This window comes from Crinia signifera, chromosome 5 (assembly GCF_055691185.1).
Source record: "Crinia signifera chromosome 5, ASM5569118v1, whole genome shotgun sequence".
Classification (NCBI taxonomy): Eukaryota; Metazoa; Chordata; class Amphibia; order Anura; family Myobatrachidae; genus Crinia; species Crinia signifera.
The window spans coordinates 229216551-229242882 of NC_139221.1; the positions used below are offsets into that span (position 1 = coordinate 229216551).

At 42.3% G+C, this 26332-nt stretch overlaps 2 protein-coding genes across 5 annotated transcripts in view; one reads left to right on the forward strand and one right to left on the reverse strand.

The window, feature by feature from the left end:
* Positions 1-4822, reverse strand: part of METTL6 (methyltransferase 6, tRNA N3-cytidine) — a 23622-nt gene extending 18800 nt beyond the window's left edge. The window contains exons 1-2 of one of the 4 annotated variants that reach the window (XM_083188618.1): positions 4665-4822; positions 2752-3062 (exon numbers count right to left, since the gene is read on the reverse strand). In XM_083188618.1, the coding sequence (XP_083044744.1) occupies positions 2752-3033 (282 nt within the window). In that variant the 5' untranslated portion in view covers positions 3034-3062; positions 4665-4822. The other 3 variants (XM_083188619.1, XM_083188617.1, XM_083188620.1) reach the window with 3 other exon arrangements.
* Positions 4553-24371, forward strand: EAF1 (ELL associated factor 1). Its single transcript, XM_083188621.1, has 6 exons — positions 4553-4808; positions 9012-9106; positions 13681-13817; positions 15782-15948; positions 18088-18306; positions 19499-24371. Exons 1-6 carry the CDS (start codon positions 4703-4705, stop codon positions 19543-19545), a joined length of 771 nt encoding a protein of 256 aa, XP_083044747.1. The 5' UTR covers positions 4553-4702; the 3' UTR covers positions 19546-24371.
* The last annotated feature ends 1961 nt before the right edge of the window (positions 24372-26332 follow it).

The window sequence follows — 26332 nt, forward strand, 5'->3', positions numbered from 1 at the left end:
TTTGAGGTGGGAAGGAGTTTTGACTACAATGGATTGTAAATGATGTTCAATAAGGGAGGATAGATTACTGGTAAGTCCATTGGTGCTGGTAATGTTGGGCTGTTCTTGAGGGTTTTTTGGATCTTTGTGTATTTTTGGAAGGATGTATACTGTAGGTGAGGTTCATGATGATAATGTAATAATTATTTTCATTTGTGATGGACGCTTTATTCGTGTGGTCTTCTATCAGCTTTCTGAAGTTGTTAGCGACTTTCAGGGTAGGATCGCTTTTGAGTTTTTGGTAGGCCTCACTCTGTAACTTTTGCAATATTTCTTTCTCATACCAGAACCTGTCAATAAATCACTACATTCCTTTATCAGGTTTGCTTATAATATTTATGTACATCTGTACATGTTTCAAAACTGACCTTTCATTCTGAGTTAGGTTTCACTTTTTGATGTACTTCCTCTTCTCCAAATGATCTAGGTTTTCCAGAACAGATTTAACAAAACTTTCAATGTGGGCTGCAAAAAAGGTGAATCTTTTTTTGCATTTTTGTACATCTGTAAAGCATTGGGTTCACTTGCAAAGCATAACAAAGGAAACCCTGCACTTGGTGATGTCCATGGATTCCTGACATCAGGCAGTCATTGGCTGCAAAGGATTCTCAATAAAAGTATTAAAAATTAACATTATATTAAATTAATATGTTAATTTGCCCAATAACATTTAAGACCCTAACATTTAAGACTGTATAAAAATGGTCTCAATTACTAAACGTTTCATAATTATTTTTTTGTTTTGCCCCTTGAATTAAAGTCTGCACTTCAATTGCATCTTAATTGTTCAATTGAAAATCCACTGTGGCATCTTACAGAGCACAAATTTAGAAAATTGTGTCAGTGTCCAAATATGTGAGGACCTAACTGAGCATATAATACAGGGCTTGACAAATGTTTTAAAAATCTAAGAGCCAGGATGAAAGTGTAGGAGCCAGACATAATTTAAGTGCCCCTACACATATTAAGATCAGCCATCTTGTGTGCTGCCACCACACATATATTAACATATTAATCCGGTAATAAAATTAAAGTTAGCCAAGGAGATAATGTGGGTGAAAATATTAAAAGCAATAAGACAATTGCACAAGGGGATTGGTCTGCATATGAATCATAATTACATAATATATGTCACCCACTGCCCACTGTCTGCGTCAGTCAGACTCGTCGTCCGAGACTCTCAGGTTGGTGGCTCTGCGATTCTGCGGGTGGTGGGAGTGGCGATGGCCTGGGCGAAGGCTGAGTCTGTCTTTTAACGCCAGCATTGGCAAAGGGCAGTATTCAATGAAAAAAATTCGCCGTGCATGGCGAGAGATTTTTTCTCTCGCCATGCACTCGCCCTGTTCCAGAGGGCTCGCTGCCACTCCTGCTCCCTCTATTCAATGTGGCTAAGACTCGCCGCCACTCGCGGCGAGTCTTAACCCCTGCAGTGGACGAGCGTCCGCGGCAGGGAGCCGTGGGACGGTGGCAGCCAGGGAGATTAAAGTCTCCCTGGCTGCCCCAGAACATATGTGGAGGGGAGGTGGGCTCCCCGGGACCCAGGCAGCACAAGCTGCCGCCCCCTATAGCCAGCGGGGGACCCAGTATTCACTGCACCCGATCGTGCATATGTAATGATCGGATGCAGTGAATATATGAATATCTAATGAGCGGCTCGAGAGCTCCGGCCCCCTGCTGGCTGCTCTGTGTAAAAAAAAAAAAATTAAAAAATTATTTTTTTTTAATTAAATATATATTCATGTGCTATAAGCACATGAATAAAAATAGATGCCCCTTCACAGAAAAAAAAAATCCTGATTTTTTGACACCAAAATAAAAAAAAAAAAAACCTTTTATTTTAAAAGTTCACATTCCAGCTCTCCATGAAAAGATGGAGAATTGCTACACGGAGAGAGACGGCGAAAATCACTTAGAAAGACGGCGAATATTTCACATTGAATAGGGTTGCTCGCTTTTGGAGAGCAAAATGCTCCGTCCAAGGCGAAAAAAAGCACAAATTCGCCATAAAACAGGGCGAATTTTTCTCATTGAATACTGCCCAAAGACTGGGCTGGGGACAGAGCCGTCAGACTGGTGGGCCATCTTGCAATTCTGGCAGGCAGCCGAGCTGCTCCTGGAGCCTGGGCGCAGTGGGGGTGCTGGGCAGGCTGCCTGCAGTGGGAAACTGCGGCACACCATCGCGCGGCGCAGAAAGAGGGCACATCAAGCTGACACTTCCCCTCCCTGCGCGTGCTACAGTGGAGTGTCAGTCATCTGGAAATGGGCCACGGGCGGGCAGGTCAGGCAGTTCAGATAAGGATGATCTAATGCTGCCAGCACCAGCGCAGTATTCACGAACCAGGTCACTAATTTTTGTCAAAAATATCTGGGGGTTGGGATCTGGTTGCCAGGAAGCAAAATATGGTTGCCATGGCAACCTGGTCCCCAGGATTTGTTGCGCCCTGGTACAATTTTATATATAAACATACACACACACACACACAACACACACACACACACACACACACTAGTATGACCGGTCAAAGCAAATGCTTCGAAAGCTAGTCTGCTGCCTTGTGTTTGCCTCTGTGTTTGCACATGTGTGAGATAGAAAGAGATGTAGTTTCTCTTGCTGCCAACAGATAGCAGTGTTTCAGAGACACACAGACATTAGACATATATATATTATAGATGATATAAATAAATGTGCGTGAGGGTACAAGCTAACCTTACCTCTCTGCAGGCTTTAAGTTCATCAAACTCCCTTGTTGTCCAGTGTCTGTCTTTGAAGAAATTTGTGCTGTTTCTCTTGTAGAACAAGTCCCAGTTCTTCTGTACATCTTTTTCCAGTTTGAGTCGTTTGAAGTCTGACACCAGTTGACTATCATTGTTGACTTTTGGTGCCACTTCTGGGATAGGACTTGTCACATACTTAATGCTCTCCTGGTGTGGTGCTTCAGAAGAAACATCTTCACAGCGAGAGCAATTAGTTCCTATTGATGTATTCTCATCCATAGCACAGTAATCGATGTTACACAGATTCACTGTATTGGAAAAAATACTTTACTAATCCCAAGAAACAGTTTCCTTATTTGGGTAACTGGGAAGATCAGAACTATATACTGTATATGCTAATCTACGTAGTCCTCTGCCCCAAACATGTGCAATATTATTATACAAGGTACTACACATGTACTCTTACTGTAAAGCCATTCTTCTTTAAAGATAGTAAATACTTTAAGATTCCTTTAAAATACCCTTTAATCTGATAAAGCTTGATGATAATGGGTTATGCCAAAAAGCGTATTTGATGTTTGGTGCAGTTTACTGAAGAACCCTCTATCATATATTATACACCTACTGTACAGTATTACAATTTATCATAACATGGACAGCATATTAGCCCACAAGTGTATAATTATAAACTCTGCAGTGTTGGGAAAAACACAGTACATCCCTTTGTTAGTGATGAAGTAGTATGCCCCAAGAGTGACATACAGCTATTTATATATTGCACACATATTCTGCAGCACTTTAAAGAGACTATTTGGGTATTTACTTGCGTCCTTACTGTCTAAAGGCCCCCCATACACTAGTCCAACTTTCGGAGGCACAAGTCGGGCCACTTTTCCTTTGAACTCCTCCCTGCAGCTCCCCAGGAGGGCTTCATCTGACTTGGCACTTGATGCGCCATTTTTATATAAAATTTATCGCATGTAAAGGAGGACTCTCGGGCAGCTGTGGGAGGAGTTTGAGGGAAGTCACATGTGAAACATTGCGGGTTCAATAAAGCACCTGCGATGTGCCACTAAAGGCTGCACATACGATTTATCTTCTGCACAGCATGTCGGTCCGACCTTTATCATCACTGAACTAGTTCAACACAGGTGACTGCAATTATCAATTAAGAGGGATGTCCAGAAACAGTGCATTTTGTACCTAATGGAATGGGTCATGTTGAAATGTATGGAAGATACATAGAAATTTATACAAATGCTCAGCTTGTTTTATAAATAGCACAAATGTTCACCTTCAATTAAAAGACATTAAGGTATGAAAGAAATTATCTTCTGCTACGTGCAATTAGTAATGAATAACACTGGCACAGGCAGTGGCATAGAAAGAGGAGGGGGCACTAATTACCCAGGTCCAGGTCTGTTTAATGGGCCCAATGGAGCCCCTGTTACCAAGCAGAAGCAACTCTTCTCAACTCAGAACATTATACAGTAGGAACTTGGAAGTGCTTAAAGTGCTATTTTGTCTAAAGAGTGCATGACCACACCTCCCGCGATTAGGTAACGTCCCCTAAAAATTACCTGTGCCCGGTTAGGCTTTCTACTGCCCTGTGTGGCGCTCGGTCTGATATAATAACGTTTTTTATTCACCATCCCTCAATAGACGGAATGTAATGTAACAACAGCATGGAACTTCTGAGTATAGCTTACGTTCTTATTCGGACTATTATGACAGCTGCACGCTGCGGCGCTCTGGCAGCACGGGAGGACATACTCTATGGTGCGCAGCTGTACTGTACGTCACACTGCACTGTGCCTGCGGGGAAGATCCCTATTCCCTTCACTAACAACACCAGTGCGACGCATGCGCAATGTAGGTCGACCAGGGCAGAGCGAGGACGACGCACCCACCTTATTGCCTATGTAAACACCGGCATATCGCTCCAAAAATGAACGGGACCCCGCCCCCGCCGCCGCTAGACCGGGAGGAGCACGCCCTGAGACTGGGCGAGAGCTTTGAGAAGCGGCCGCGCTCCTCTTTTCACACCGTGCGCTGTGAGTACCGGCTAGTGACGTCACACGGCTTCCACCAGTAATATGCGTACATTCCTGGTGACGTCACCCCTTATTCTTCATTACTGATGTCATGTTAGTGATGTCATCTCATTATTTCTAGCATGCATGAATTTATTTGTGCACCTACTCGGTTGAGATGAGCTCAGGCTGTGCGCTGTTACTTTTGTCATCTCTGCAGCTACAGTATTTGTACTTATCAGCAGGGGGCATATTCAGTAGCGAGTTTTGAAACACTTTTATAGGAATTACCGCAGCTCACTTCTCGCAGCCCTCATCAGGTGAAAAATCCCTGTTTTAAGTTAAAATTGTAAGGAATTTCTTGGACCCCCTCCTTAATGACTTGAATATTGAATATTTTCAATATAGCTCAATTAGCCAATAATGAGTTTTCATTACTGGGTGTAATAAAGAAATAACAATTATTAAAAAATTGGGTACTTATGTAGTATCTGGGTGCCCGATTTTTTGATTGTATGCCTTAAGTTAAGGCATACAATCAGATGCGATGCGAGCCCCGCAAGGGGACTCAGACGCACGGCGCCATGCTGGCGCCGTGAAACTACACAAGTACCAAACTTTTAAATTTGAAAATGGCCTCAAAGTCCCCAAATCATTAATTGTTTGATCATAATTTTTTTATTTACAATGTATAATTATTATTTTTTTAACACTATTTCAAAAATTGAAAAAATAAATATTTGAGGGGGGGTTTTACAGTTCTAGAGATAAATATATAAAACCTGTGGGGGTTTTACAATTAGATATTGCAGGTTTCGGGAGCCGCGTAAATAAAAACAATAGTCATGGGGTGAAATGTAATAGGATGAGAGATTCAGAAAGTGAGAGATTTGGTAAGAAATCTTCAGTTTTTTTAAAGTGGCAATCATTGACACAGCAAAACCAGTGTGATTTTGCTGTGTCAATGATTGCCACTTTAAAAAAACTGGAGATTTCTTACCAAATCTCTCACTTTCTGAATCTCTCATCCTATTACATTTCACCCCAGGTGTTTACTGCAAAAAATCTTGCACCTAATTGGATATGCCCCTTGGGGGGATTCAATTGTTTTTTATCTGTAACTACCACTATATGGCACCCAACAGCAATTGAAATGGTGCTCTGTTCGATTGTGGAAAGCTGCGAGGGGGAGCATTTTGTCTCACAGTTCCTGAGCTGGTGATATGAAAGGTGTGATAAGCCGACACTTTGCATGCCTAAATGGGAGTATGACCGCACATAGCCATATTTTGCATGGATGAACACTAGTAATAATGGATGTGCACACCTCACATGGGCGCCATTATGTTTGGGTGCCCATAAAACAATTGAATATCCTATCCCCCTTATTGGTGCTAGCTTAAATTTTGTAATCATTCATTTGTGTTTGTCATATAGTGTTATCTTTCTGCTCTATCACATAGGTATTTGTTTGTATGTTGATATATGCTAAATTGCTGTACAGTGTTCTCCTGTAAAGTTTTTTGTTGCTGTGCACCATTATGGGGAAGTTGGGGGGAGAGTCAAACGAACTCTATTACAGAATCTTTACATTGGGGATAGGTGTGCCAGGGTCACATGGTGTGCCAGGGTCAAGGTGGAGGGACAGACAGTATCCTCCAGGGTACAGGGGCACTGTGTCCTAGCCAATAAGCGGCGCTGCACTGAATTTTAACTGCTGGGTGGCAGAGGCAGTTTGCCAAGTGGACTGCCTGAAAAATATTGTGTGATGAGAACACTACTGTATTTATCCATGTAATGACCTTTTCTGGCTGTATTTCTGAACAGGACATATAGATGGTACATACATGTAATGTCACAGTGCAGCACCTGGCTTCTGGTCACTGAGGAGGAGCCAGAACCCCACTGTCACACCCTCGTAGGGTCAGCAACCCCCTATTACTGCCTCTGTTACAGTGTCACATTGTGTGGCGACTCACAAAAGGTCAGTCTGAAGTCTGCTTTGCTTTCTAATGGCCACAGATCAATGTACATTTTAAAGTAACTGTGCCATGAAGTCCTTAAGACTTGCTTTTCCCCCCCCCCTCTAATCTCAATTGCTGTATGAAGGTTTATGTGGGTTTGATATAAACATTTCATAAAGGTTGCCATTTATGAAAACTGGTGCGCAGGTAAGTATGTAAATGAGGTGTTGATATCCATAGTAACCATTCTCAGTGAAGAGTTACAACATACAAACATTGGGCTCTCAGACTCATTTATAAAAAAAAAAAAAGTTTGTTAATGAAGCTTAAAGCCTAGAGGGAAATAACATATAGCGTTGTGTTAGGCCCCTCTTACACGCTCCGGCTCCTGCTGGGTGGTGAAACCCCACACGGCCAAGAAGCCGTGCCACACTGAGAAGTTTACAATGGAGGGGATGGCCACAGCCCGGCAGCTGCCCTTTCCAGTGGTGGGATCCGGCGGCAACTCGGCGGCCGGGCAGTGGCTGTCCCGTGTGAATGGACACAATCATGTCCATTATTAACTACTGTGTGCGGCACGGCTTTTGGCCGTGCGGAGTGTGAAATGGCCCTGAAGGGGCCTACACACGGGGAGATGCTGAAGCATTCTGAGCGATGCTACATTGTTGAAATGTGTTTTGTTTGTAATTTTTATCTAAACACTACTGCAAAGCATTATGATAATATCGACTTTGCAGTTGTGAACATTAGTATAGTGTTAACCTTGTAACATGTCAACTTCATGAATGTAACATAAAATGAAGACATAGGGCCTGATTCAAAGCTTCAAAAATAGCATATAACTGGGCAGAATTCTGTTGCACTCAGGTGGGGATGATATAACACGTTCAGAGGGAGTTAGATTTGGGTGGGATGTGTTCAAACTGGAATCTGAATTGCAGTATAAAAATAAAGCCGTCTAACATTTGTGTGCTACATGCAAAAGCCTTGTTATGCCATTTAAATGATTGGCATATTAAAAATGTGGTGTTTATGCAGTAGGAGGGGTGGACTCGGACTCCATGCCTATAGCTCCCACATTGTGGAAGAAAGAGTGAAGGTTTGAGATGGTTGTAATGAGTGAAGAGGCAAGAGAAGAGGAGAAGCGTTCTATGGGTCCTTTTCACACTGGCCACCCGGCAATTACCCAGCATTTTTGAGTGCCGGGTCATTTTACCAGGTGCCTCCCGCAAATTACCGGGTTAAAGCTTTTCAACACGGTAATTTGCTGAAAAACTGGTCAAGAGCAGGGTCGGAGTTCAGGAATTTAAGACCCCTGTTAACCCTTTCACACCACAGAAAAACCCGTTTGTTTTTTTTAGAAAATTCCCAGGGTGAAACGCTTCAACCCGCTAATTTGCTTCTAGTGTGAAAGGGATATATGTTTGTTAGGAATAAACTAAGGGACAAGTTTAGTAAAGCTTCTAAAATTGATAATAGGTGATGTTGCCCATAGCAACTAAATAGCTTAGATCAAGCAAGTCCAAACTATGGCTCTCTAGCTGTTGTGAAACTACAAGTCCCATCATACTTTTCCACAGATTTGCTATTAGGGAGTGCTCAAACTGTGGCAAGGCATGCTGGGATGTGTAGTTTCACAACAGCTGGAGGGCCATAGTATGGACATGCCTGGCTTAAGTCTATCATTTCTTTATTGCATCTTATAAAATGATAGACAGAACATGATTGGTTGCTATGGGCAATATCACCTCTTTTCATTTTTCGAAGCTTTAGTAAATTTACCTCTAATTGTGTATATTACAAAAATATTACATACGGTGTTCCCATACCTCCCAACTGTCACGCTTACCGCGGGAACGTCCCGATATTCGGGGACGTTCCCGCGTCCCGCCCGGGGCCGCCATTGTCCCGCGGTGGGGGGGACAGTTGGGAGCCCCCCCAGCTTGCCGAGAATAGACCATGCGCACAGCGTCTATTCAGCGCCGACGAGCGTAGAAAACGGGGGCGTGGCCGGAGTTCGCGTCACCCCGTGAGGCCACGCCCCCTTTTCTCGAGGCCGTGCGAACGTCCCGACCGGTATGTGTTCCTAGTAGGTGAGTGGCCTCTAACTGGTACACTTGTATAAGTGGTAGGGGGTTAGAGGCAGAGCACATTTTAACGTGTACATGATTTCCTAAATGATGTTGCAATTTCCCAGTTATTCAGTAAAGTATGCAATGATGTGGAAGATATTAATGGGCACATGCCTCTTTTTCTTTAGATGATTTTAAGCCAGCGTCTATAGACACATCTTGTGAGGGAGAACTCCAAGTCGGGAAAGGAGATGAAGTTACAATAACATTGCCACATATCCCAGTAAGTAAAACATTTCCTCGGTCTGTTATGTAGTTGTGAAAGGTCAGCTTGGAAAACAGATTATGTTACTGAGGTTACAAATAAGCTGGTATTGGGAAACTATCATTTGGAAGTATCTTATATAAAATACAACATAAACAATTCTTGAAGATGATTGGAAAATAGTGAGTACATACAATTGCATTGTTGTGGACCTACCACTGTGCTACCCAGGGAAGCACTTCCTGTTGTCACTGCCACAAATGCTATCTGAGAAAGGAGAATACGAATATGAATAGTGTAAGATGTGTGACCTTCTGTCATTTGAATAATGCGAACACTATTTACAGAATGTATTTATATCTTTTTAATGAGGCATCATAAATGGTAGATTATTAAGATAACCCATATGCATTTATCAAAACTACTTTTAGACCATTTTTCTGTAGCTTACTAAATATGTTATATGGGATGGTTAGGGGTGATTCATTGGTCATTAACAGCCATACATGGCTTCTTGGTCAGCATTACAGTCGTATACGACTTGTGTGTGTGTGTAATATATATATATATATATATATATATATATATATGTTTTTCCTCATCATTGCTAAAACAGACTTTGCAAACAACTTGGAGTACTTGTGTAGTTTCACGGCGGTAGCTTACGCTGCGCTCGCCACGCTTTCGGCTGCCGTGGATAGTGGGGGTGTTTCAGGAACACATTCACACCTGTCATGACAGGCAGGTTAAAATGGTCAATGGTTCCCACATAATGTAATAAGCGCAGACTGACTACGCTAACTACGTAAGCTCTGGCTGCGCGCAAACGGGCGGGAACACGATGCTGATACTAACAGGGACGCCTGACTGACTACTTGTGTAGTTGCACGATGGCAGCTTAAGCTATGCTGTTAGCGTAGCCCAACGGCTGCGGCCGTGGGAACACTATGCTGATTCTGACAGGGACACTGACTACGCTGCCCGCGGGAACACTACGCTGATTCTGACAGGGATGCTACGCTAACTACGTAACTGCCGCCGTGAAACTACATAAGTACCCAACTTGAAAATACAAGGTTTTCGTAGAAATTCAATTGTATTGAAAGACCATCACATATGAACAACATACTGTATGCACGCTATATGCCTCAAATATCAATGGCTCATTTCGGAGCTACCTCTGTCCCTGTTTTTCAGGACATGCATTAGAAGAAAAGAAGGCAGATAAGAATAAAAATGATACACTCTTACCTTTAAAGCCACCCAGTGGCGTATCTATTAATTTGGCGCCCCCTGCCGGAAGTTTCTTAAGTGCAACAATTTTATCTCCTCGGTGCATGGGCATATCTTGATTAGTGATTTGATAACAAAATGAGGATATCGAATGGCCAATGGTTTAGTAATGTTTTGCAATGGGTTGGTCCATGTTATGAGTTCTGCTTGCTGAGTTGTGCAAAGCCATGCATTCATTAAACATTCTGCTTGTCATTCCAATGTCACATAAACTGTATGGACAAGTTATGTAATAAATGGCAAATCTTGAGGAGCAATAAAGTACATGATGCATATCATATATTTTTCTTCTTACATTGTATTTCTTCTTTTATACACAGTAACTATGTGATATAAATACTGTCTGCTGGGATTTTCAATTCTGTAACTCACTATTGTTATCTGTTCGGTGATGTAACCAGCTATTTCTGCTCTACACCTGGGTCATGTATCTGTTTCCCTGGTAAAATCATCTTGACAGTCATTATTCTAATAGACTATTTAGTGAAAGGTTCTCATAGGGTGTTTGTATCCTAGAGATTGCATCAGCCGCTGCACTTGCTCTAAAAGTAAAAAGTGAGGATAACAGAATGCTCTTCCCATCCTGTTTTTCCCCCACTTTTTATTTTTTTACCGAAAATTCACGAAACACTTCACAATCCACCAGGTAGCCCTTTTTTCAGGTGATTAATGGTAATCATACATCAAGAGAGAAGTATAGGAATAGAGCTTTGTCACCCTCCTGGAATGGGTCATGTTTGGAGGTATGCACTCTGTCCAATATCTATGTGTGCGTATATATATATATATATATATATATATATATATAGCCAGGAGGTTCAGCACTCACATCCAAAGGCAGTGAGTAGATAGGGGTGCACAGCAAGGGTCATCCCATTAAGATGGCCAAATAATATTTCCAGATGCTTAATCAAAAGCGGAGGCACTCACCATTGCAGCAAAAAGTCAGTCACTTTTATTCAGTGGTCATTTTTGAAGTCGACGTTTCGACCCAAACAGGGCCTTTGTCAAGACAAGACAGGTAGATTCATAGGTACACCACTGCCTTCCTTCTGGTGTACCTATGGATCTACCTGTCTTGTCTTGACAAAGGCCCTGTTTGGGTCGAAACGTTGACTTTAAAAATGACCACTGAATAAAAGTGACTGACTTTTTGCTGCAATGGTGAGTGCCTCCGCTTTTGGAAATATATATATATATATATATATATATATATATTCTCCAAAAGGCTAAATACTCCTCATCTCTGCGTGCGGTGAAGTACCGCCAGTGACTAAAAGTGGTCACTCAACGTACCAAATTACTCCTTTACAGAAAGTGACAGCAAAATGATTTGTTTCAAACTTGCTGGATATGGAGAGAGGGAGCTGGGAAGACAGAGATTGGAGGTAGGAGCAGATAGGGACTAAGCAATCATGTTGACGTCCTTTTAACTAGTGTTACCATAAATCTCTATGGAATAACTTCCACAGGATTCTATTGTTATCTGTAAATAGACTTGGCCACCCAGTGTCAAAATGATTGGTGTCATGTTTTAACAGAGGTTGAAGTTTTAGCTGAAACCTTTAACTCTATATATCTTTTATTTAATGGTAACCTGTCACTTTGTGTCCGGCAGCGCTGTGCTGAGCCGGAGCATGCTCAGGCGGCCTCGGGAGTCCGGCGCCGCCATCTTTGTTGAGGGCAAACTGCTATTGGCCAGGTTGGGAGGTTTTCCTTGTTCCCTGACATTACAGCCAATGGCAGCCACTCACTGGATACTTTGGGAGTCTGCCTAGGCTAACCTTTGTCAGAACAAAGAGTCTCCTGTGTTTGCTACACCTTTGGAAGACCTCCTTCGTGTTCTGTGGCCGAAGCCTGCACCTCTGGCCGCCGTTCCAGTCTGACCCGATCCGCTCTTACTGGTCCACTCCGACCGATTCCTACCGGGTCCATTCCATACTCCAGTCTTCTCCGTTCAACCAAGCATTCCCATTGGTCTCCTCCACAGTCGCAGTCTTCTCCATATTCCGTCATCAACTCCCTGAAGTTATTGCTTCATATTCTTTACTACGCAAGAACTTATTGCCTCATATTTTGTTCTCCCGTAAACCTCAAAGAAGTATTTGAGTGCTTTCCGTTGTTTTCCATTTATGAAAAAGTAATTCATTAAAGCTGCTTGTTTCCCCCCCCCACTTATCCTGATTCATCTGTGGTCCCTGTAACTCACACGACTCCATCCGTGACAGTCCTGATTCTGAGCTGTACGCTAATGAGCTATTAGCGTACAGCTCAGAATCAGGCAGCTGCAAATATTTATGCAGATACTGTGCAAAAATATGCAAATGCCACAGCCACCTGGATTTGTATTGAGATGCCCACCAGCGGCTTTGTGAATTTTAGTGGCTGCTTACAAAAATGCAGCATCAGTCGATTATTAAACTTATGAGTAGCCCTATGGTTGCCAAGCATGGCCGGAAGAAGTGCTGTTGGAGCGTAGTGTACTTTTACTTGTTGGAGCCACTGTTACTGTGTATATGATCTCTGCCACAGCCTAAGTCATGCGCTAAAAGTTGTCATAACATGTCTGCGTTTTTGTTGACACTCCCCAATACCTCCCCCAAAAGGTGCCTGAGACTCTCTGCAGATAAATACTCCCTGTGAGTGCTGACCATTGTGACACATGCGCAGTGCAGCTCCGATGCATGCATAGTCTCACAGCAATCACATAACTGTGAAGAGTCTTATACACAGTAGTGGCCCTATCGTGCAGGTTGCTCATGCTCTTCAAGCACAGAAAGTGCATGCGTCGTTAAAGGTGGTGTAGTCTTGCAGGTATGTGACGTGGCCTCGCACCCAAAGCCTTTATATTCTACGCGGGTCCAGAGATGTGCTCTGCCTCCGGAGACTATATGGTCTGTGGTTCCAGATCCTATACTCTTACAGGAGCTGCATGTAATGTTACACTGAGCAGGGCCCTGCATTTCGTTGTCACCACTCGTCCCGCACCCTCGTAGTGATGGCACTGCTTATACAGACCTCTTATTGGTTCACATCAAATAATTTTGACATTCCCAAACTAGTAATAGTAACCACAATATTCTACTAGCTGTAAGAAACATCTAAATATTGATTAGTTTTCAATTATGTTTTGGAGCACGGAAACGACGGTGTAGGATTTGGTAACATCACATTTTGGATTGTTTTAGTATTTTACAATTGACTATTTTACTAGTCTTGCTTTGTATTTCAATTAAAGGCATTTCTGGTTTATTTATGTATTGACTTATTTATGTATTGAGGTTTGTTCTCTCTTTCAGGGTTCTACTCCACCCATGACTATATTCAAAGGTAATAAACGACCATACCAGAAGGACTGTGTGCTGATCATTAACCATGACACTGGGGAATATGTCCTAGAAAAGCTGAGCAGCAGTATACAAGTCAAGAAAACCAGGTAGCACTAATTACCATGTTCTTCCCAGGTCTCATTATCATCCAGTACCATGGATATTGTTGTCATTGGATACAAGCTATATGTGGGATCAGGTAGAATGCTTCCCAGCAAGCATTTCTATTCACTTAGGTTTTCAGTTAATGAAAACGCTGATGCTGTAAATTGTAATACAGGTTGAGTATCCCTTATCCAAAATGCTCGGGACCAGGAGAATTTTGGATAACGGATTATTCCGTATTTCGGAATATTTTAATATTTCAATGATGTATTTTGAAGTATCTTGCATTTATGCTGTATAAACACATAATATACACACAAATATATTTTATTACCACATAAAATACACACAAATATATTTTAATTGTTCAAAAAACAAGGTTTCAAAACGTGAAACAAAATGTGTGTACTATCTCAGCACTGAATTTGAATGCCAAGCAATCATTGTCTTGCACATATATAGTGCCAGTTACATATCATGTCCCCAGTGATGCTGTTACAAATGTCCCCAGTGAGTTTTTAGCAAAAAAAAAAATTTTTTTTCACTTTCTGGAATGTCCGTATTTCGGAATAATTCGGATAACGGATATTCGGATACGGGATACTCGACCTGTATTATCATTACAAGAATAGACAACAGACAAATCAGATTTCAAACTGTAAGTAAGTGCCAGTAAATGTTAAAGAGTAGAAGATATGTGTCTTTTAATCAACAGCTGTTATAGCTTTAATAAGGTGTGTGTTTTTATTTATTTTACATGACAATACATTCATCCATTAAACAAAACATATAATACCTAATAATGAAGTCAATAATTGTGAAATAGATTTTACAGCTATACAGTGATGTACCATGCATTGACCAACATACTGTATACCAGCAGATACTCCAAGTGCAGGTTTTCTGAACAGCTTTTTTGTCTGTAGTTATGTTGTGCTTGGGCTTTAGTAATATCATTATTGAATGTTTAGGCTACATTCTTATATTGGTTCCTCTCAAAAAATGGCTGCCTTTTCTGGGCAGTATTCAATGTGGGGGTGAGAGGCCAGCGAGGGGGTTAAACGGTGGGGATTGCAGAAAACCAGTGATCCTCGCTTTTTAACCCACGCGCCGTCCTCTATTCAATGTTCCGGGGGGAATCCTTGCTGTCACAGGACAGGGAGGATTCCCCCAAACAGCGAGGTTTGCGGCTAATGCAGGGAGCGCGCTGCATTTAGCCGCAAGGTTCTCAGCTAAATGCGAGGGGGAATCGGCGTATGCAGGGGGGGGGTCATTTGAATACTGACCGGGCAAATGGTGACAGTGAGCAGGCAGCCCTGCTCGCTGTCACCGCTCGGCCACGGCATTGAATACACCCCTGAGTGTATAAGGCAGTGGTTCTAAAGCTTTCTTGAATCACAGAGTCCTAGACTATCAGCATTTGTTTTCACAGCACCCTAATGGAATTAAGCAAAATTGTGCCTACCTGTAATCCTTAGGGTCTGTTATGTGGTGTGTACAGTTGTGCTTCTGATTGGTCACATGTGTTATGATTGGCAGCCACTAGCACTGGTTTTGCGTTTCCGGTTGACCATATATAATTTGATTTGGTCCGGAACCGACAACTCGAGGCACCCCTGTAAGAGCGCTGTGGTATCCCAAGGTGCCTAGGAACGCAGTTTGCGAACCACTGATATAACGTTAACATTGATGAAGTGTTCACTTGCTGCTCGTGCTAAACCACCTAAAAAATAACCTTAAATTACCTGCAATGTTCCTTGCTTGCTTTGTCTTTCTAACAAAGTGCTTTGGCTTTTTTAAGAGAAGCTTACTACAATTTCAATACACTGCTTTTTTCTGGTAACTTCTTAAAGTCTAAATTGACACTTAAGTGTTTGGAGTGTCTTATTATCATAAGTACAGCAGAAAGGAACTACTTACTGTCTTATAAAATTTAGTAGTAAGATCTATATTTCGTCCTATTCAGAGCTGAAGGCAGCAGCAAGATTCAGGCTCGGATAGAGCAACAATCTTCCAGATCCTCCCAGCCAACTTCCCAGTTCAAAACTCCGTCAAAACTATCTGCAGGGCCTAAAACATCTCCTTTGAAAGATAACCCTTCTCCAGAACCTCAGCTTGATGACATTAAAAGGGGTAAGAGAAAGCTGGGACATAACATGACAATCACTTTGCCTGTGTTTATTTGGGTTGGGTATGAAATAGTGGAGGTTGGGAACCCGAAGCTCAGATCCTGGTAAATATTTAACCTTAAACTGCTCCCACAAAACCCCCACCCTCCACACTGCCTAACTTTAACCGTCTCCTCCCACACCTCACTTTTACACCAACATACTTACCAATTCAGGGTCCAGCGCTGGTCTCTATGCTGCAGAGCCAGCTCACCCCGCACTGACAGCGGGTTGAGCCGGCTTTCTCCTGCGCAGATAACAGACTCTGTAGTGCTGTCCCAGTGCTACAGAGGCTGCTAGGGTCTTCGGACGATGCGTCTCCATGGAGACGCATAGCTCAGCCATCCATGGCTGAGCTATGCGTCTCCATGGAGACGCATCGGCGAACCACGCTAGCAGCCTCTGTAGTGCTGGGACAGCGCTACAGAGGCTGTTATCTGCACAAGAGAAAGCCGGCTCTGCAGCAGAGAGACCATCGCTGGACCCCGGATTGGTAAGTATGTTGGTGTAAAAGTGAGGTGTGTGTTTTTGTGTGTAATAAAGATATACTTTTCTTTGTGTCTTTTATTTTAACATTCTCTTTACAGGTGGACTACAAGTCCCAGTGGGCCCATTAATGCCCCGCATGGTGGGACTTGTGGTTCTCCAAGTCCCAGCATGCGGGGGAGGCCTGCTGGCACTTGTAGTTCACCGGTATAAGGCCATGTTAGGAATGTCTGATTTAACCCTATCGACCGGCATCCAATGCTGGTGACAGCCCCGGGCTTCAGCCCTGGACGGGTGAAGCCTGGTGGGGGACCCCTTTATTGGGGGATTCCCCACTCCTCCAGGTACCCCGTCCAAGGCTGACCAGCCACGGTGCTCATGTTTCGGCCGGGGGACCTTATGTAAAAAGTGTCCCCCGGCTGTGGCATTACATCGCGGGCTGTTGGAGTCCGTTGCTGGTTTCAAAATACGGCGGACCCCCAGATTTTTTATCCCCCGTATTTTTGGAACCAGGACTGGTCCAAGAGTCCGGGGCTGGTTTCAGAAATACGGGGGACCCCTATGCTTTTTGGCACTCGTATTTTTGGAACCAGGTCCGGCTCGATGAGCCCGGGGCTGGTTATGCTCAGGAGGGGGGAACCCACACCATAAAAAAAAAAAAAAAAAAACACTTTTACTAATTTTTTTTACACAGGACATGCACAGATCTCAATGATCTGTGCAGGGTTCTGGGCAATTCGCCTGTCAGAACCTGGTCTGCATGTGTTTGGATTTTTAGGCACGTTTTCCCGAATTGGCATCTCATTAAATATGTGAATTGTATACTTTTCAATGGAAAAACATCTGGATGCGTGTTCCAGCGCGACTAAAAATCGCACTTTTAGAACGTGCATCTCATTAGATATGCGAATTCAGGAAAGTGCGATTTCGGTCGTTTTTTTGGCCTAAAAATCACAAAAAAATCACATGTTTGCATCTTATTAAATGTCACCCCTAGATTCTAGTGTCGAGATACTGACTTAAAAAAAATAGCAATCTGGTTACAGTTCAAAATGCTAAATAAATGTGAGATTGCACCTTCTAATTTCCATTTCCTACATCATATTAATTTCCTATTTTCTGGAGACTGACCATCCCCCAGATGTGAGCAGTCAGCTCAACAACCCATCTCACTAGTTCCTTTTTTTCACCTAGGTGAATAATCATATTAATAAATCTATTAAAATGCATTTTCCCTGTTGTTAAAAAAAATGCTCTGTACTAAGATGCAATAGCTGAAACTCTTTGGAGTAGCACATGCTGATGAAAGCATACATGTGCTGAAATCTTAACTGGTTATTCAGTACCTTGTCAGATGTTAATAGGGTCACAGCACCTATTGTATTATTAGTGTCAAAAGGAGACAGAGTGCGCTGGGATTGGCTACAACTTTTAAAACTTTTTAGAACCCCATCAAGCAAGTAAATATAGTGTGTTTATTTATGCACTATACTAAAGTGACACCGTCCCACTGGAATGGAGTCAACCGTGTACCGTGAACTTATTAAATAATGTTTTTGACGCAGGAAGCTAATACTCTGCTTCCATTTTACTGGTCTTGGTTCTGTATTTACCATAGAGCTGAGGGCTGAGGTGGAGATTATAGAGCAGATGAGCAGTAGCAGTGGCAGCAGCTCCTCTGAATCCGCAAGCTCCTCAGGGAGTGATGATGACAGCTCCAGCAGCGGTGGTGAAGATGACACACACACATCTCCCTCTCAGCATTACAGCAGCAGAGCGCCTGTCTCCAATGGCACCAACCGACCCCAAGGAACTAATCAGCTAATGAACACGCTCAGTAAGTATTACCCTCGGCTGTTCTCTCACTGAGGTAACAATCACTCACTCACTGACTTACATTACAACTCTCCCAATTATATTTAATACTGTTAGTTATACCATTAACAATGCACAATAACTGTTGGAGCAGAAAATAAATACATGCTGGTAACATTTACATAAAGTAACTTCAAGCAAAATCAGTTCACTATAACCTTGGTTTGTGCTGTCAGTAGCCATAGGCATATAAATAGATTCATACGTATTACAATTAATTGATAACTTTGCAATAGGCATTTGTGTAAAAAGTGAAAATCACCTGTGAGAATTACAGAATAGGGTATATACGATAGGTCCCAATTTGTTGGAAGTTGAATTTGGTGATTTACAGGGAGATGTATAAAGCCTTCTAAAGAGTCTAGAAGTTGCCCATAGCTGCCAATCGGCTTCTACCTATCATTTTATAGAATGCACTTGATATTTTTTAACTCAAAGATGATTGGTTGCTATGGCATTTTACATCTCCCCCATAGCCACTAAATTCAAAGTGCAATCCTCATGCATCCGAGTCACACTGCATTCTGGGTACAGACCTAAAGATTTGTCTGTCCAATCTGTCCGGTGGGAACAAAAATCTGGTAATATACTGTATAAGAGCATATGACAATCAACCAATGGAGGTTGGGGGCCAGCGCATGCACAGTACCGAAGAAGCTACTGTGCATGCGCTGGTCACACAACCGCGACGGGAGTCCAGCAGGCGACGGTGGTAGGAACAAGCTTGGAACCAGCAGTGGGTCCGGCGGCAGTGGAGGGGGGATGTGGCATTGCAGCAGCACCCTTTCTCCACAGAGGTAAAAGCTGCCACTGCATATATTAGTATGGGTGTGGTACAGGGGTCCGACAGTCATTAGCCTGGCATGGGGATCCCAACTGGCCGGACCCAAACAGCATGGTGAGCGCAACTAAGCCCCATGCGGGCACGGTGGCTCGCTACGCTCGCCACCTGTTCTATTCTCCCTCTATGGGGGTCATGAACCCCCACAAGGAAAAATAGCAGGTGGCCGGGATACCAACGTGGGGTACATGCCTGTCGGGATTCCGACTGTTGGGACCCCGCCCGGCACCCATTAGTATTCAATAAACATTTTACTTGCTGATTTATTTTGTAGTATGTTTGTATTTTATTCTGTTTTTTTTTTTTTCATCAGGAAATGACCTTCAGCTGAGTGAGTCAGGAAGTGACAGCGATGATTAATGAATAAATCATCTTTATGTAAATATTTATTTTATGATGTACAAAGAAGTACAGAGGCACCCAAATATCCCATCAGTCACTGGAAGACTACAATAGGTCTTTTGCAGGATGCCGCAGACTAAAAACCATATCCAGAATTTTACATAGATCCATATGGACAGTTTAATCCTATATGTGCATGAGACACATGCAAAAAGGTAGCATATCATTTGCGTGAATGTAAACAATATCTGATGATGTCATCACAAAGCTCAGTAGGCCTTTGAAACAGAGGAGTGTTTTTACCAAGTGTTGCCACAGTGAGTTTTAACAAGCATTACCACACATAGGACCTTATTCAGGTCCGTTTGCAAAAGGAGTTTGTTTGGGGTCCGATATTTTGTTACTGCGCATTTCTGTGAATAGTCAGATCGATCGGAGCACCCAGGACAGCGGGTGGGGGGGTGGAAAGGGGCGACAGGCGGCTCCATTATCATATTTGATAGCCCAGCATTTTATGGGCGTTCCCCATATGCGTGCACGTTCCACATCATTCGATGGTCTCCGACCATCGAATGATGTGGGTGTTCCCCTGCACACTGCGAATGGATGTTTATGTAAAACATCCATTTGAAGCCAATACGGAGGAATGCACCATACGAATGGTGGGCCGGCATACCACCATTCACAAGGCGGGGTTAGGTTGACTCGCAAGGATGCGAATGCGCATCCAAGCGAATCAACCAGAATAACCCCCAAAATCTGTGAAAATTACGTTAACAGATTTGCGGTACCTAAAAAAAACAAATAACTGCTTAGCTCCGGGGCGATCAATTAGCCTGCGGTAATCTACCATAGCTAATTGAATTACGGCCTTAGTACAGTAGCTCACTCCAAGTGATGTAACAGGCTCCAAAACCACTTTTAAATAGCACTCTCTCATTGTGTCCCAAATAGTGATGTGTAAATCAAAGAATATTAATAGAACAATGTATATCTGTAAAAATCCATGTGAATGTATAATATATATATATATATATATATATACATATATATACTATGCATTGACAAGGTATGGAGGATTTTTAACTATAGCAGCATTTCACAAATGATATTTCTGCATGTTAAACTTGATTCATACCATCTATCTGCGGAATACACCACTACATGGAACAATAAAGCAAAGAATAATAATGTTATGTTAGGAAGTATAGTGTTTGGACATTTACTGACAAAGAAGGTATTTGGTAAAGAGAGTAAAGCTAGGTAGGTACTCACTAGGAGGACTTCAGCAGAGCAGAGGTCACGCTGACACCAATCCAGGTTAGAATACACACTGATTGGCTGCTCCATATGTCATCCTGATGTCCAGTTATGCTGGCGGTCCCTGCAGCAAGTACACAGATAGTCATCAGACTGCCCATACAAACAGCAAGATGCACAATATGTCTGCAGCTATATCTGCCTTCAGCTGTGCAGCAAAGCCGATGCAGTATGTGTATAAACTACGTTGGTCAAAGATAATATCATTTGTGCCCAACAGCTTGTGATATATCAGATATACTGGAAAGAACAACAGGTGATATTCAAGGATATAACTGTAACTAAACATTTCAGTAATGCATCAGAGCAGTAGATAGGTGTATGATTCTGTAGTAAAGTCCTGGCCAACCTGTGCCTCTCCAGCTGTTGTGAAACTACACATCCCAGCATGCCCTGACACAGTTTTGCTATAAGGGAACGAACCCGTGGATTGTCAGGATCTCGGCCGGATCTTGACAATCCACGGTCGTTTTCGTGGACACACCCCTTTTTCGCAGATCGGCAGGCGGGAAATTCAAGCCCGCCTGCCGATAAACTGTCGAGTGGAACGAAAACAGGCCAGGGTGCGGACTGTTGGGATGTACCGACAGGCGGGACCCAGGATTGAATACCCCCCATAGTGCTTTTTATGCAGGGATTAGGGAATTATGGGATCTAGGGAATGAATAGGTTTTAATCTTATTAATAGTGTTTAATTCAACACTGTAATTAGTACACTTGTAAACACTACTTAATTGTATGTGGTAAATCTTATATCTCGTTGTGTTTGCCTTTATTTATAATTATCTATTTTACTCCATGTATACAGCCGACTGATGTAACGCTCAGTCATCCAGTGTGTATCCAGCTGTAGTTACGTTTCTTGGCTGGACTTGATGATCTTTGTTAAATGTCCAGAGTCAGATTGGACATGGGGCAGTACAGCTACCGTTGCCAGTGTTTGTACATCATTGCAACAGCAATGGCTGATTATAGATTTGACCACTAAGATTCTGCTTGAATATATTTATGAAAGAAATGAATGCATTGCAGAAAGGTATCACAAGAACTCATGACCTTTACAAGTAAACTCAATGTAATAAAACATTTACAATTCATCAGAGTAAAAAAGATAAAACAAATAAGCATGTTTATGCATCAATTTACATTATCCCAATATGGTCCCACACCCAACTATAATCATTGGTATTGAGCTGTGATATTCATACGTTCCCCAGTAACTAGGTGGATGTAATACAGAACAGACAGCTACCCATAATTTAGCATGTGCCTATTTGATATATCTTTTGAACCCTATAATAATTTGTCATTATTTTTACTTAATTTGTGATGAGATTTTCTATTGTACTATCTTGGTTAATTAAATGTATTTGTAGGTACGTGATAAGTGTATGTGGTACCTTTTTGTTTTATTACATCAATTTTATTTTATCATGTTTATTGTATATAAATCCCTTTGGACTGCCTATCTATTTCTTGTTTGCTTATAGTATATAAATAGGAGGTCATAGAGTCTCTTGGAAGCAACACTTTGTGATTATTGTCTCCATTATATGGAACATTCATAGCATTCATAGCATAGGTATAACTAGAGAGATATTTTGCTGTTGCGATAAGTTGCACCAAAAAATAAATAAATAACATTTTAAACTTTTGCTTAACAGTGGGTGTGGGGATAAAATAGTAGGTTAGGCTTTGATGTGGTGGTTTTACTATTTCCATCCTGCATTATTAAATTTTATGAGTTATAATAATAATTTCATTCAGTGTTCTTGGCACCTCCTGTATCTATTCCCATTTTTGGAAAATCAATTATGGTACAAATCTGTAAACCGCTTTAAAATATTGTTTAGATTTAAAACTTATTTTGTTACACTTAAAGCTACATTTATCCGTCCTTATTTTTGTATAAAAATGTATATATTTTTACATATTTATTTGTTATACTGTTTAATTGTTTTTATATTATTGTAAATGCTTAGATGTGGTATTGGCACTATCAAATGCAGTTTAAACATCTGTTTATGGCAGAGCTGTTCAACCTTTTTGTACCAACCTATGATGGTTAACGTTTACTAACTCTTGTGTATCAGTTTAGCCAATTATTTCCCTATGTTGTGTACTCTTTACATTGTTGCTAAGTAACTCTTTATGACTTGAAATGTTTTTTTTTTTTTTTAAATACCCAGCTAATGTTGAATTCATTATGTACTGTGTATACACAAGTTGAATCTGTCTGATGACACACTATTTTAAAGGTATATAACTTTTTTAACTTTTGTTTTAAATATATTTATATATATTGCACTGTGGAAGGGGTATGGATCATTGGATGGACATCAATTAGGTTGACAAGGATTAGGTCGACACCAAAAGTTCGACTTGCATCAAGGTCGATATGACAGAAGGTCGACATGGGGTTAGGTCAACAGGATCATTAGGTCAAGAGGGTCATTAGGTCGACATGGGGAAAGTCGACAGTCAGAGGCAGATTAAGCACGGGGCGACAGGGTTGTTCGCCCCGGGGCCCCCACACATAAGGGACCCCCACACATAAGGGGCCCCCACACCGGCCCTCCTGCCAGTATGGGGCTCCTGTCGCCCTGTGCTCGGGCAGCGCAGGCAGGCAGGGGGTCCCTGCAGCGGGCTGGGCAGTCAGCATCGGGGTCCCTGCCGCGGATGGGAAGTCAGCGACGGGGTCCCTGCCGCGGATGGGAACTAGTAGCCAATACCGCTACTAGTTCCCATCTGCTGCAGGGACCCCGACGCTGACTGCCCAGACCGCTGCAGGGACCCCCTACCCCCCTGTGCTGCCCAGGTACCAGCCTCCCCTAGGAGGGGGGTGTCTGTGGGGTCCCCCACAATCTTATTCGGGCCGCCACAGACCTTAATCTGCCCATGTCGACAGTCAAAAGGGCGACATGGGGATTTTCCCTATTTTGTCCTGAATTTCAACACAGTCGACAAGGACACTGAAATGTAGAACGGCGTCCCCTCGCATGGATCGCTATGCTCGGCACACGATTTTATTTTCCCACCATGCCCTAGGATGTCGACATTTTGACTGTCGACCTTCCCCATGTTGACCTAATGACCCTGTCGACCTAACCCCATGTTGACCTTCTGTCATGTCGACCTTAAAGCATGTCATCCCTGTGGTGTCGATCTAATGCTTGTCTGTCTAGTGACCGTATCCCTGTGGAAGTAGACTGACCAGCACAAATTGCTCTCATATGTTTTTAAGCAGGACTTGTATTTGTCATTGCATTGCATTTCCAGTGTATAGTACACGTATGCTCAGCTGCTGTTTTATACTAATTGTCGCCAAAATATTTGGGGGTGTCAGACAGGTTTACAAATGTCACATATTGTAAAATGTTAATTGGAAAGAGGTGTCGCCTAGAATAGAAGGACTAATCCAATTGTCCCAGTAGTTCTTTCTTAGTTAGATGATTTGAATACTGTACAAAAGTAATGTTTGTCCCTGTTTTAACACTGGCTTATTATAAAGGCTAACATATTGACCCCATGACTCTCTGTCTGTCCTTATTGAATCACTGAATTTAACACTGTACATCAATTAGCAAAGTATGAACATAGCTTCATGTTTGTAACAGCGCATCCCAATACAACTCACTCACTGCTGCAGGGTACTGTACAATCCATGTCAAGGTTCTAGACTCATCTAGTCTATATAATCGCTAGTAAGCCCGCTCCAAGCAAATGGTTTGAAAGCTAGTAGATGTAGTTTCACTCACTGCCAACAGATGCCAGTGTTTTAGAGCCACATGGACACTAGACATATCTATAGATGATAAGCGAGTAAAATTAAATTAAAAAAAGATGATGTTGTCCATAGCAACCAATCAGATTATGTCTACCATTTCTCTATTGTATCCTAGAAAATTATAAAATATAAATTAATAAAATAAATAAATAATAATAAATGATAAAATTATAGAAAGAATCTGATTGGTTGCTGTGCGCAACATCACCTCTTTTCATTTTTAGAAGTTTTAGTAAATTTACCCCCTAGAGCAGGGGTGGCCAACCTGTGGTTCTTGAGCCGCATGTGCCTCTTTTTTTAATGAGATGAGGCCCCCGCTGCATGCCTCCTCTGATTGTGCACTACTCCGCTGTGTGCCCGCACCAGTGGCACTGCCGCTCACCTCCTCTGACTGTGCTCTATTTTGTTGAGTGCTTGACATGACGCACATCGCAGGAAGAGCATGCTCAACCCAGCGCCAGGATGCAGAAGAGACCATGGGGGTGAGAGGCTGGGTGTGATGGCTGGACCGCAGAGAGCGGGTGGGGCGCCAGACAGCAGAGAGCAGGTGCGGCGGCCAGATGTCAGAGCAGGTCTTCGGCTGCATAGCAGAAAGGGTCAGGGGGTTGTCTACTTACCTTTGTATTTGTAAATCATTTTTGTCAACAGTGATCTGTTCTTACAGACACGCGTTAGAGAATGACTGTGAATAGGTTCGCATACAAGCCAGGATTGTTTTTTTTTTTTATTGAAAACAAGTATTATCCCACTGATTAAAAAAAAAAATACAGCAAAGTGAAAAGGTAATACAGTTTTTTATATTGGGAAGATTACATAAATTGCGCAGTTTCAATGTGCTTGTCTCACCCTCAGCTTAACTAAACTCTGAGGTTTGACACAAGGTCATGCTCCTACAAACACTATTCCAAAAGCATGAACACAAAAATGAGGCATGGCCTTGTGCCAAGCTAGGCCAGAACCCATTAAACAAAGGGGCATGGCCTTGTGGGGGCTAGGCCATGCCCATTTTCTGCATGGTATCAGCTCTTTGTTTTACCAAAATATATTTTTTTGTCTCATTGCCTTTGATTGGTTGGCCACCCCTGCCCTAGAGTGTGAATGACGTGCTATTCAGCAGCAATAATCAGCAGTTCTTTCTCTGCTGCACTGTAAATATCTGCCCAAGTTTGTGTTTGTGAAAACTGACAGGTAATAAATTCATAGCAGCATATAATACTACCGTGCATTACAAATAAGTTTATAAAGCACATAATTGCCTTTAAAGCAAAACAAGGCCAAATTTTATCCTACAAAAAAATAATGTACAAAGATGTTATTTGAGTAATTTGACATAAATTCACCACAATTTAAAATAAGTCAGCATAGTAACATAACATAGCAATTAAGGCTGAAAAAAGACGTTAGACCATAGAGTTCAACCTATCTGGCTTGTAACTACTGACTTGAGTAAGTCATATCTATAGCATTCCCTTAGTGGCCAAAAATGTATCCAGTTTTAATTTAAATTGATTAACAGTAGTTGCTGTATCCACCCCCTCCGGCAATGAGTTCCAGGATTTTACTGCTCTAATGGTGAAGAATCCTCTTCTTAATTCAGTACGGAATGTATTTTCCTCGAGCCTCAGTACATGCCTGCGTGTCCTAAGTATAGGCCTGTTAGTAAACAAATCATCTCCCAGTTCCATATGATTCCCAATC

Coding starts and splice junctions, on each gene's coding strand:
- EAF1 (XM_083188621.1), top strand. CDS start 4,703: ATGAACGGGACCCCGCCCCCGCCGCCGCTAGACCGGGAGGAGCACGCC. Junction 4,809..9,011: donor CTCTTTTCACACCGTGCGCT/GTGAGTACCGGC, acceptor CTTTTTCTTTAG/ATGATTTTAAGCCAGCGTCT. Junction 18,307..19,498: donor TCAGCTAATGAACACGCTCA/GTAAGTATTACC, acceptor TTTTTTCATCAG/GAAATGACCTTCAGCTGAGT.